Source organism: Macrotis lagotis, chromosome 1 (genome assembly GCF_037893015.1).
Source record: "Macrotis lagotis isolate mMagLag1 chromosome 1, bilby.v1.9.chrom.fasta, whole genome shotgun sequence".
NCBI classification, from domain to species: Eukaryota; Metazoa; Chordata; class Mammalia; order Peramelemorphia; family Peramelidae; genus Macrotis; species Macrotis lagotis.
Genome location: NC_133658.1, coordinates 735432445 through 735445685, shown reverse-complemented (window position 1 = coordinate 735445685; position 13241 = coordinate 735432445). Strand labels below are relative to the sequence as shown.

At 34.4% G+C, this 13241-nt stretch overlaps 1 protein-coding gene across 5 annotated transcripts in view; it reads right to left on the bottom strand.

Annotated features, from left to right (window-relative positions):
* The window catches only part of MTMR6 (myotubularin related protein 6), a 53841-nt gene that overhangs the window by 36074 nt on the left and 4526 nt on the right, over positions 1-13241 (bottom strand). The window contains exon 1 of one of the 5 annotated variants that reach the window (XM_074216194.1): positions 1453-1857. The exons of the other annotated variants lie outside the window; for them this stretch is intronic. Coding sequence (XP_074072295.1) covers positions 1453-1470 — 18 coding nt within the window. The 5' untranslated portion in view covers positions 1471-1857. Of the gene's footprint in view, positions 1-1452; positions 1858-13241 lie in introns of those variants that run through there. 5 annotated transcript variants of the gene reach the window in all.

Genomic DNA, 13241 nt, shown 5'->3' with positions numbered 1-13241 from the left:
TGCTTTGCCCATGTTCAGATCTGCATCTCAGTCCTAGGTGGCAGTACCCAGGGTGAGGAAGAGCACTAACATACAAGAGATTAGTTGCAATGAAACAGGAGCTCTTGCCATAGTTCTAGGGCAGAAAAGATTACTAGTGATAGCTCACCAGCAGTCCTTTGATCAATACCACCATGGAAGAACTGAAAACTTATACAGGTTTCTAGAAGTATCACTAAAAACAGATGCACAAAACCCTAAAGTTCCACCTTGGAAGCAGGAACCCCAACTTAATAACGAAGTTAGAAATCAAGAATTAGATTAGAAAAATGAGCAAATAGAAAAAAATTCTAACCAGAAAGTTACTATGTGACTTGGAAAATCAAAACACACTCAGAAGATAATAAAAATCAAAGCTCCAACATCCAAAACCTCCAGAAAAATATTAATTGGTCTTGGACCGTGAAAGGGGTCAAAAAGGATTTTGAAATTCAAGTATGAGAGTAAGAAGAAAAATTGAGCAGATAAATGAAAGTGATGTAATAAAACTATGAAAAAAGCTAACAGTTAAAAAAAATAATACCTTAAAAAAAACAGATTAGGTCAAATGATAATGATGTAGTCAAAAGATTTTCTATGGCATTTTCAATGAACAGCAACCTTTTCTTAAAGTTCATTTAAACTGTCAAAAGCTGACACAAGAGCTGTTTCTTGAATTTTACTATGAAGTTATCCTTGAAAGAAAAATAAATAGTATCTCTAATTTATTAATACCTTTAGCAGTAACTTTAAAAAGTTATTTTTGACTCATTATCAGATGATTATTAAAGCTGGAAGTTAAAAATTCATCTTGCTCATTCTCTTAATTTTGCAGATGAGGAAACTGAGGTCTACGAGTAATGTGATTTGCCCAAGGTCACATACCTAGAAAATGATAGAACTAAAATTTGAACTGGAGAAATTGACTCAGTCCAACGTTTTCTCCGCTACACTGAACTACTCCCAAGTAGTAAAGATGAGTTTACTATTAATGGTCTATTCAGAGGTTTTGAAATGAAATTCTTGAAGAAAAATATAGCAGACATATTTATTAACTGGGTATATAAATATAGACATATGGTATTGAAATTTAAATCACAAATGTTATGACTACTTTGTATAAAAATTAGTTTTACTAGGGTAAGAGAGAGAGGGGAAAAGTTTCTACTACATGCCAGGTACTATATTAAGGAAGTGCTTTACAAATATCATCTGATTCAAGGATCCAGGACAATCCTAAAAGATTTGTGATGGACAATGCTATTCACATCCAGAGTAAAAACTATGGAGTCTGAATGCAGAGCAAAGCATACTGTGTTCACCTTTTGAAACTTCTTTCTTAAGTTTTTTTCCCCCCCTTGATTCTAATTCCCATTTCACAACATGACTAATAGGAAAATACATTGAACATGATTGCATACATATAACCTTTACCAGAATGTTCACTGCCATGGGGGGGGAGATGGTAGAAAAATGTGGAACTCATAAACTTGGAAATGTTGAACTACTTTTGCATGAGACTGGAAAAATAAAAATAATAAAGAGGAAAAAATTAAAGTTTATACTGAATTATGCCAAAAGCAAACAAACCAAAAACAAATATCATCTGATAAAATCCTGAAAAGTAGATGCTATTATTATTCCCATTTTACAGTTCAGGAAACTGAGGCAGACAGAAGTTAAATGACTTGTCCAGGGTCATATAAAGTGTCTAAGACTGCATTTGAATTCAGGCTTTCCTAGCCAGTATTCACTGTGCCACTTAGCAGTCACTGTTGTTGTCTGCATTCTCACATTTTTTCTAATTATATATAAAGATAATTTTCAACATTCATTTTTGTAATATTTTCTCCCTCTCAACCTTCCCTCTCCCCACCCCAGGATATCAAGTAATCAGATATAAGTCAAACAAGTGACTATCATGCTACATATATATGCATATTAATAATAACAACTATAATAATAACAATGCTTGTTCTTCATTTTCAAAGAAAACTACATCATTACAAGGAGATGCCAATGATAAACACGTGAACTGGATTTGAGTGAGGAAGTGCTGTCCTAAGTCACCAGCCTCACTTTCTCCTCCAGGGCCATCTGGGTCCAGTGGCCAGATATGGAGATGGCCCTTGATGCAAGACAATCAGGGTTAAGTGGCCTGCCCATGCTAGTAAGAGCCAAGTGTCTGAGGCCAATTTGAATACAGGTCCTCCTGATTCCAAGGTCAATCCACCACCTAGTTGCTTTTAATTTCCATATTAGTCACACTATGAAAGAAGAATCAGAATAAAAAAGGAAAAACTATGGGAAGGAAAAAGCAAAAACAAATTTTAAAAAAATGAAAATAGTATGCTTGGATTTGCATTCAGATTCTATAGTTCTTTATCTGGATGTAGATGACACTTTTCACTGAAGGTTTTAGAATTGTCTGTGATCATTGCATTGCTGAGAAGAGCTAAGTCCATCATCATAGTTGATTATCACATTGCTGTTGCTTGTGTACAATGCTCTCCTAGTTCTGCTCATTTCCCTCAGCATCAGTTCATGTGGGTCCTTTCAAGATTTTCTGAAATCAGCCAGGTCGTCATTCTTTATTAAGCAATAATATTACATTATATTCATATATCACAACTTGTTCAACCGTTCCCCAATTGATAGGCTTCACATCAATTTCCAATTCTTTATCATCAAAAAAAGAGCTGTTATGAATATTTTTGTACATGTGCGTCTTTTTTATGTTCCCTTTGGGTTACAGGCCTATTAGTGCCCTTTAGGCATAGTTCCAAATTGCTCTCTAGAAATGTTGGATCACTTCACAACTCCACCAACAGGGCATTTGTGTCTGAGCTTTCCTACATCCCCTCCAATATTTATCATTTCCCATTTTTATCATATTAGCCAATCTGATAAGCATGACGGGTACTCAGAGTTGGTTTCTTTTTTGATTTATCTAATTAAAAGTGACTTCAAGCCTAAAAATATTACTATAAATAGCTGTAATTTCTTCCTCTGAAAACTACCTGTTCATATCCTTTGACCATTTATCAATTGGGGAATCACTTATATTTTTATAAATTTGACTCAATTTTAGAAATGAGACTTTTAGCAGAAACACTGGCTGTAATGGTTTACCAGCTTTCTGCTTTCCTTCTAATCTTGACTGTATTGGTTTTATATGTGCAAAAATGTTTCAATTTAATGTAATCGAAATTATTCCTTTTACATTTCATTATCTTTCTTGGTCATAAATTATCCTTCTCTCCATAGATCTGGTAAGCATCCTTGCCCTACTAATTGGCTTTTGGTATCCTTTATATATAAATTCTCAACCCATTTTAACCTTATCCTTAGATAAAATGTAAGATATTGGTCTCTGTCTAGTTTCTACCTTACTATTTTCTATTTTTCCCAAAAGCTGGAGACTGAGTTTATCAAGCAGCAGATTTGTATAGTGATTTACTACTACTGTGTCTTGGGAACTGAACCTAGTCCACTGAGCTATCACTTTATTTCTTAGTCAATACTAAATAATTTTGATAACTGCCACTTTAAAATACAGTTTTAGGGGGTGGTTAGGTGGTGCAGTGGATAGAGCACCGGCCCTGGAGTCAGGAGTACTTGAGTTCAAATCCAGCCTCAGACACTTAATAATTACCTAGCTGTGTGGCCTTAGGCAAGCCACTTAACCCCCACTGCCAAAAAAATTTTTTTTTAAAAATATACACACACACACACACACACACACACACACACACACACACACACACATAGTTTTAGGGTGGCTAGGTGGCTCAATGGATAGAGCACCAGCCCTGGAGTCAGGAATACCTGAGTTCAAATCCGGCCTTGTTATTTTTTTTCCTAGATCTATAAAATATTTTATGCATAGTTTGATTGGTATGGTACTGAATAAGTACATTAATTTAGGTAAAATTGCCATTTTTAGTATATTAGCTTGCCTACCCATGAGCAATTGACTTTATTTGTGTGAAAAGTATTTTGTAATTATATTCGCATAGTACCTGGGCTTTTCTTGGCAGACAGACTCCCAAATATTTTATGCTAGCTACATTTGATAATAAGATTTCTTTCTATATCATGATTTATATGAATTTATTTTATATCCTGCAATTTTGTTAAAATTGTTCATTGTTTCAAGTAATTTTAGTAGATTCTTTAAATACACCATCATATTCATCTGCAAAGAGTGATAATTTTATTTCTTCATTACCTATTCTAATTCCTTTAGTTTCTTTTTCCTCCCTTACTATTCTTTTTTAAAATCAAATTAACCAAAAAGAAAGAAGAAAAACAAATTACCAGTATCAAAACATGAAAAAGTGAACTGACTACCAATGAGGAAGAAATTAAAGTAATAATTTTGAGCTATTTTGCCAAACTATAGGCTAATAACTCTGACAATCAAGGTGAAATGGATAAATATTTACAGAAATATAAACTTCTCAAATTAACAGAAGAAACTATATTAAATAACCCCATTTTAGGAAAAGAAATTGAAGAAATAACCAATAAACTGCCTAAGAAATAATCTCCTGGGGCAGCTAGGTGGCACAGTGGAGGTGGGAGTACCTGGGTTCAAATCCAGTCTCAGACACTTAATAATTACCTAGCTGCGTGGCCTTGGGCAAGCCACTTAACCCCCCATTTGCCTTGCAAAAAAAAAAAAACCCTAAAAAAAAAAAGAAATTATCTCCAGACTCAGATGAATTTACAAGTGAATTCTATCAAATATTTAAGAAACAATTAATTCTTATTCTACATAAACCATTTTTAAAAATAGGAGAACTTGTTCTGCCAAATTCCTTTTATGACACCAATATGGTGGTGATACCTAAACCAGGAAAAGTCAAAATAAAAAAAAGAAAATTATAGACCAATTTCCCTAATGAACACTGATGTAAAAATTTATAAAAATTTTAGCAAAGAGATTACAATAAACTATTACTAGAATAATACACCATGATCATGTAGGATTTATACCAGGTAGGCAGAGATGGTTCAATACTAGTAAAACAAAGTAATTGACCATATCAGTAACAAAACAAACAGAAATCATATAATTATCTCAACTGATGCTGAAAGAGCCTTTAACAAAATAAATACCCATTCTATAAAAAACACTATGTATGGAGTTTTCCTTAAAGTAATAAACTATCTATCTAAAACTATCACAAGCAATTTATAAAATGAAGATAAATTAAGAACATTTCAAATAATCAAAGTACTCAAAGATTTATCTATTTTTGTTGATTTATTCATAAAACCAACTTAATTTTATTTACTAAATTCAATAGTTTTCTTACTTTCAATTTTATTAATCTCTCCTTTGAGTTCTAGGATTTCTAATTTGATATTAAATTGGGGATTTTGTTTTTTTCTAGTTAAATGCCCAATTCATTGATGTTCTCTATGTCTATTTTATTCATGTATGCATTTACAGATGGAAAATTTCCCCTAAGGACTGCTTTGGTGGTAAATCCATAAATTTTGGTTGTCTCATTATTGTCCTTCTCTTGGATGAAATTATTGCTTCTAAGATTTGTTGTTTGATTCATTCTTTAGGAGTAGGTTATTTAGCTTCCAATTAATTTTTAGTTCATGGCCCTTACTTATTATATGCAATTTTTATTGCATCATGATCTGAGAAAATAATTTAACATTTATGCTTTTCTGCATTTGACTGTAAGGTATTAATACCCTAATAATACATTATCAATTTGTGTCTAGGTGCCATGCACCACTGAGAAAAAGGTGTATTCCTTTCTATTTTCATTCAGTTTTTTTTTAGGGTTTTTTGCAAGACAAACGGAGTTAAGTGGCTTGCCCCAGGCCACACAACTAAGTAACTATTAAGTGTCTGAAAGCAGATTTGAACCCAGGTACTCCTGACTCCAAGGCCGGTGCTTTATCCACTACCACACCTAGCAGTCCTTATTTTCATTCAGTTTTCTCCAGTTTTCTCTCTTCATATTCAACTTTTCTAAGATTCTGTTCACTTTCTTATTTTGTGGTTAGTTTTATCTAATTCTGATAGAGGGAGGTTGAAGACCCCTACTAGTATAATTTTTACTATTTCTTCGCGCAACTCACTTCTCTAAGAATTTGGAAAGCTTTATCACTTGATGCATATATATTTAGTATTGATATTACTTCATTGTCTAGAGTGCCTTTTTTTAAAAATTTTATATTATCATGAATTTTACAATGTTTCCCCTAATCTCACTTCCCTCCCCCCTGCCCCCCACAGAAAATAGTCTGTTAGTCTTTACATTGTTTCCATGGTATACATTGATCAAAGTTGAATGTGATGAGAGAGAAATCATATCCTTAAGGGGAAAAAAATAAAGTATAAGAGATAGCAAAATTACATAATAAGATAACTTTTTTTTTTTAAATTAAAGGTAATAGTCTTTGGTCTTTGTTCAAATTACACAATTCTGGGGTGGCTAGGTAGTGTAGTGGATAAAGCACTGGCCCTGGAGTCAGGAGTACCTGGGTTCAAATCCAGTCTCAGACACTTAATAGTTACCTAGCTGTGTAGCCTTGAGCAAGCCCCTTAACCCCATTTGCCTTGCAAAAACCTAAAAAACAAAACAAAACCAAAAAAAAACACACAATTCTTTCTCTGGATATAGATGGTATTCACCATCACAAATACCCCAAAATTATGCCCGATTGTTACACTGATGGAATGAGCAAGTCTATTAAGGTTGATCATCACCCCCATGTTGCTGTTAGGGTCTACAATGTTCTTCTGGTTCTGGTTATCTCACTCAGCATCAGTTCATGCAAATCCCTCCAGGCTTCTCTGAATCCCCATCTCTCTTGGTTTCTAATAGAACAACAGTGTTCCATAATATACATAAACCACAATTTGTTCAGCCATTCCCCAGTTGATGGACATTTATTCAATTTCCAATTCTTTGCCACAACAAACAGGGTTGCTATGAATATTTTTGTACAATTGATGTTTTTATTCTTTTTTCATAATCTCTTCAGGGTATATACCTGTAGTAATATGGTACTGCTGGATCAAAGGGAATGTACATCTTTACTGCCCTTTGGGCATAATTCTAGATTGCTCTCCAGAAAGGTCAGATGAGTTCACAGCTCCACCAACAATACATTAGTGTCCCAGATTTCCCACATCCCTTCCAACATTGATCACTGTCCTTTCTGGTCATATTGGCCAGTCTGAGAGGTTTGAGTTGGTACCTCAGATGCTTTAATTTGCATTTCTCTAATAAGTAGTGATTTAGAGAAATTTTTCATGACTATGGATCACTTTGATTTCCTCATCTGTAAATTGCCTTTGCATATCACTTGACCATTTGTCAATCAGGGAATGGCTTGTTTTTTTTAAAAAAAATTGCCTCTGCTCTCTGTATATTTTAGAAATAAGACCTTTGTCTTATTAAAGCAAAAACTTTAATTTAATGTAATCAAAACTAGGGTGCCTTTTAACAAGATGTAGTTTCCTTCTTTATCACTTTTAATTAGATCTATTTTTGCTTTGTCTGAGAACAGGATTACTACCCCAGCTTTTTTTTTTTACTTCAGTGTATATTCTGCTTCAGTGTTCTACCTTTACTGTGTGTATTTTTCTGCCTCAAATGTGTTTCTTATAATCATCATATTGTAGAATTCTGGTTTTTAATCCACTCTGCTGTTCATTTCTATTTTATGGGAGAGTTCATCCCATTCACATTCATAATTATGATTACTAATTCTATAATTCCATCGAACCTAATTTCCTCCATTTATACTTTATTCTCTCCTTTCACTCCATCCTTTACCAGGTTTTTTGCTTTTGACCACCAGCTCCCTTCTATCAGTCTCCCCCTTTTTTCCTCCTATGTCTGCCCTCCCTTCTATCAGTACTTCCTTTTCATTTTTTTCCCAGCCTCCTACTTCCCTGAGGAGTAAAATAAATTTCTAAGCCCAAGTGGGGAAGAAAGTTATTCTCTCTGAGCCAAAACTGTTGAGAGTAAGATTCAATCAATGCTCTCACCCTCCCTAGGATTCTCAAAGAGAACCAATAACAGCAAGAGGGTAATGTCTCAACTTACAGGAGAATAGGATTTAAATGAGGCAGGGCTATGCAAAGTCATCAGCCTCAGTTTCTACTCTATAGTCACTGATATGCACAAAGATCAAAAATAACTGGTAAATAACTCCTGGGGCAGGGAAGGATCTTGTCTTTTTTAAGATAAGATCTTTCGTAGGTTTCCTAGTTTGTCTGGGAAAGGAAAAAGAACCTCAGAATTTTAAGCTGTCACTGTTACCTCTTAGTTGTCTGAAAGGTCTTTTTTACATTTTATAGAGTACAATTTTTTTTTGAGAAAACAAGGATTTTAAAACATGTAAATAAACATGTAAAACCTGTTAGCTTTAAGAGCTCTTCAAAGCACCCAGAATTTTTAAAAAACTATTCTTTTCACAGATATTTTATTGTATTAAAAATAATAAAATCGCATTTAGATTCATCTTAACTGTTTAATTGACTCTAATTAGATAGCTAAATGTCACAAAGTTTATTCGGATGTCTGTTCCCGACTAAGGATAGAATATGCTTTTCTGACATTGTTTATAGTAATCTTTTTGTCACATCTGAATTTATAATTTTCTCCCTTTGCTTCAAAATCAATTTTTCAAAATTCTTTATTGTTAAAAGAAAGACTCATCTTTTCATCCTAACTTACCTCCTTTACTTTGCTGAAAGGCCTGATCAAGAGTTAATCATTAGAATTATTTTTTTTAGGTTTTTTTTTTTTTTGCAAGGCAAATGGAGTTAAGTGGCTTGCCCAAGGCCACACAGCTAGGTAATTATTAAGTGTCTGAGACCGGATTTGAACCCAGGTACTCCTGACTCCAGGGCCGGTGCTTTATCCACTACGCCACCTAGCCGCCCCCATTAGAATTATTAAAAAGGTTTTTAAAGATATATTGTAGACATGGGTCAGTGGGGTACGGCCACAAAGAATCAGTGAGACAAAACTAGTATTTTATTGGGGGTATCAGAGTTCAGGAAAAATATTTAAATGCTTGTATCAAATATAAGTCTTAGATATTGTCAGAAATCTGCCCTAACCATAAAATAGTTTGACAGCCTTTCCATCTTGCTTTACATAAATTTGTATTATGCAAATTTGACTATATAAATTATTCTCAAAGAAATCTGAAAGAGGACCTGATTAAGTTGACAACTTCAAAGATAGCAGAAGAAGAAAGAGAAGCTTTGGAACTTAAAGACAAATCAAAAAGCTTCAAAAAAATAGGTGGTAGGGGCGGCTAGGTGGCGTAGTGGATAAAGCACCGGCCCTGGAGTCAGGAGTACCTGGGTTCAAATCCGGTCTCAGACACTTAATAATTACCTAGCTGTGTGGCCTTGGGCAAGCCACATAACCCCATTGCCTTGCAAAAATCTAAAACAAAAAAAAAATTATTTGTACAGTATTTTACAGAGCCCAGAATACTTTCAACATATTTTTCTCATTTGATCCTTATAAGGGCAACCCTGAAAGGAAGGTGGAGTAAATGGTATTATTTTCATCTCACAGATTAAGAAACTGAGGTTTAGGAGAGGTTAACTTGCTCCAAATTCATAAAGCTATTAAAAAGAAGAACCAGAACTAGAACTCAGATCTTTTCACTACAGGTCCAGTGCTCTCTTCAATTTTCTCTTTTTGTATTTAAATTAGCACTAGGAAATGTTAGGCACTGAGAAATATATTAAAATGTCAACAATACCTCAGCAAGGGGTGGTTAGTTGGCGCAGTGGATAGAGCACTAGCCCTGGAGTTAGGAGTACCTGAGTTTAAAAATCAGACCTCAGACACTTAATAATTACCTAGCTGTGTGGCCTTGGGCAAGCCACTTAACCCCATTTGCCTTGAAAAAAACCAAAAAAAACCAATACCACAGCAAAAATTTAGCAAATTCATGTTATTTAATAGAAGAGAAGCCTCTCATCAATAATTCAATGTACTGGGAAAAGAGTTCTGAATCAATGCTTTTTTTATAATACTTTCTTTGACTATACATTTATCTCCAAAGTGGAATATGTGTACCCTGATGGCTAAGCAAAATTATTCACCACAGTGTAGAAAGAAATTACTAGAAGTGTTTCTTTTTCTCTTGTATCTAAAAAATAAATTAGACTTTACTAATTGTCATTTGCCCTTCCTTCTTGAAAAAGACCATGACATCAGGAAAATGATGCCAGGTTATGCAAAGTGGGTTGGATTTAAGTGCAAAGGTTCTGTGCAAAATCAAGTCTCACTTTCTCCTCCTCTGAAGCCATCTGGAGGATGATATGGTAAGATCTGAATCAGGTCACCTGGAGATGGCCCTGGATGCAGTGGGAGACCTTGGCTTTTTAAAATTAAATCTTCCCTAGGTCATAGTTTGATTGAGACAATGTCCATTCAGTCATTAAAGTTAGATAAGAGATGAGTCAAGAGGCCAAGAATGACCACTTCCAAAAAAAAAAGAAAAAAAATGTTGGAAGGGTAAGACCCTCAAAATATCTTAGTGATTAAGGTGGGAGAGAGGAGAAAAAAAAGGTATCTCTTTTGCATGATTTCTTAATTTTTTAATTTTTCCAAGGCAATGGGGTTAAGTGACTTGCCCAAGGGTCACACAGCTGGGCAAGTATTAAGTGTCTGATGCCAGACTCTAGGGCCTGTGGTCTATCCACTGCATCATCTAACTACCCTCTCTTGAGTAATTTTTTTTTAAATCTACCTGAGAAGGGAAGAAATAAGAATTTCTGCCCAAAACAGAAAAAATGCTGTTCAGAATTCATTCTGAACCAACCATGGTCCAAACAATAGCCAAATGGATTTAGCCTGAGACCCTCCTTAGTTGAATCAAGGAGAGCCATAAGGCCTGTAAACCCCAAGAAATATTTCTAGACCTTAGTATAGAACACCCACTACTCAATATATAATACTCTTGGTCTATATATATTAAGCTGGACATGAGCCAAGCGCTAAATTTCACAGAGCAGAAGAGTTGACATTAGCACCCCACTCATTGTTTACTTTCAGTATACTGAGATGTACTGTAATTTTACAGTGCTCAGTTGGGTGAATTCATATATGTTATCTAAGTTTAAAAAAACTAAATCTCACCAATTGGATAAACAGCTTAGACTCTTACAAAGAAACTTTAGACTCAAGAGAGTAATAATAGAAGAACAAAAAAAGAAAATGTCAGAACTGACACTTCTGCTCCTAATCCAAGCTCTTCATTAGTCATATTACAATATAAAAACAATGACAATCTAATCAGATCTGACACAAATTCAAAAAAAATTCCATATTATTAAGTTTACTTGAAATATATCCAGATCAGTACAGTTATGATGAACATCATTCTATTTATTGTTCTTTGAGATATCTTAATTAGCATTGTGACTGAAAATTCTTTATCACCTAAAAAAAAAAAACTCAAAATTTATACCTGAAAAACTTGGAAACAGAACTTCTGACTTGTTTTTAAAAATTACCAAATGGGGGCGGCTAGGTGGCACAGTGGATAGCACCAGCCCTGGAGTCAGGAGTACCTGGGTTCAAATCCAACCTCAGACACTTAATTACCTAGCTGTGTGGTCTTGGGTAAGCCACTTAACCCCATTGCCTTGAAAAATCTAAAAAAAAAAAAAAAAAAAATCCAAAAATTACCAAATGAAGTTTCAGGGCAAGAATAACTGATCAACATTAGGTAATGAAAATTTATTAGTAAAATTTCAACAAAATCATTAAAAAGTAGATAGGATTGAAAAATGAGTATCAGGATTCAGTAAGCATACCTAAAGATAAACGGTTTCTACTTTCATCTATGTATCTTTGTCAGGTATATTTTTCAGTCAGGACAGGCATGAAAATCAAATATCAAAATAAACAACTTAGAACTAGATCTTGAAAAAACTATCTCAAAATGTTTCAAAATAATAAAGCATATAATGAATGCTCTCATTAAAAAATATGTTACTAGTGATGATTTTAGAGACTAGTTTTTCTATGCTGTTAAAATCTTATCATTTTCTGTTTTCTATTTTGATATATAGTATATATAGTATACTTTGTATATATATCTATATGTGTGTGTGTGTGTGTGTGTGTATAGTATAAGAAATAAGGTAAAAAATTACAAAGTTGGAGGGCAAATCAACAAGTGACTAAGAAGAAAACACAACTAAAGTTGTAGGGAATCCTAAATGAGAGAGGAGTCAGAATTATAAAAACAGTAATTCAAGAGGTAGTGTTATTGTGTGGGTCTATGTTAACATACAAACAGTAGGTCAATGGCCCCTTAAGCCAGTATTATACAATACTAGCCTAGCATAATAATTAAAGATAAATTACAGGGCAGCTAGGTGGCATAATGGATAGAGCACCAGCCCTGGAGTCAGGAGGACCTGAGTTCAAATCCAACCTCAGATATACAATAATTGCCTAGCTATGTGACATTGGGCAAGCCACTTAACCTCATTGCCTTAAATAAACAAAAATTTAAAAAAATTAAAGAAAGATAAATCAGTTCCTATCCCCCAATTATACAAAACATATTCTTTTTTATTAAAGATTTATTTATTTTGAGTTTTACATTTTTCCCCCAATCTTACTTCCCTCCCCCACCCCCACCCCCCACAGAAAGCAATTTGTGGGCTCTTACATTGTTTCCATGTTGTACATTGATCTAAACTGAGTGTGATGAGAGAGAAATCATATCCTTAAAGAAGAAACATAAAGTATAAGAGATAACAAGATCAAACAATAAAATATCAGGTTTTTTTCCCCTAAATTAAAGGGAATAGTCCTTGAACTTTGTTCAAACTCCATGGTTCTTTCTCTGGATACAGATGGTATTCTCCATTGCAGACAGTCCAAAATTGTCCCTGATTGTTGCACTGACGGAATGAGCGAGTCCTTCAAGGTTGATCGTCACTCCCATGTTGCTGTTAGGGTGTGCAGTGTTCTGGTTCTGCTCATCTCACTCAGCATCAGTTCATGCAAATCCCTCCAGGCTTCCCTGAATTCCCATCCCTCCTGGTTTCTAATAGAACAATAGTGTTCCATGACATACATATACCACAGCAAAACATATTCTTTAAGAAAACAATCAAGTGGGGTGCCTAGGTGGCACAAGTGGTTAAAGCACCGGCCTTGGAGTCAGGAGTACCTGGGTTCAATCCA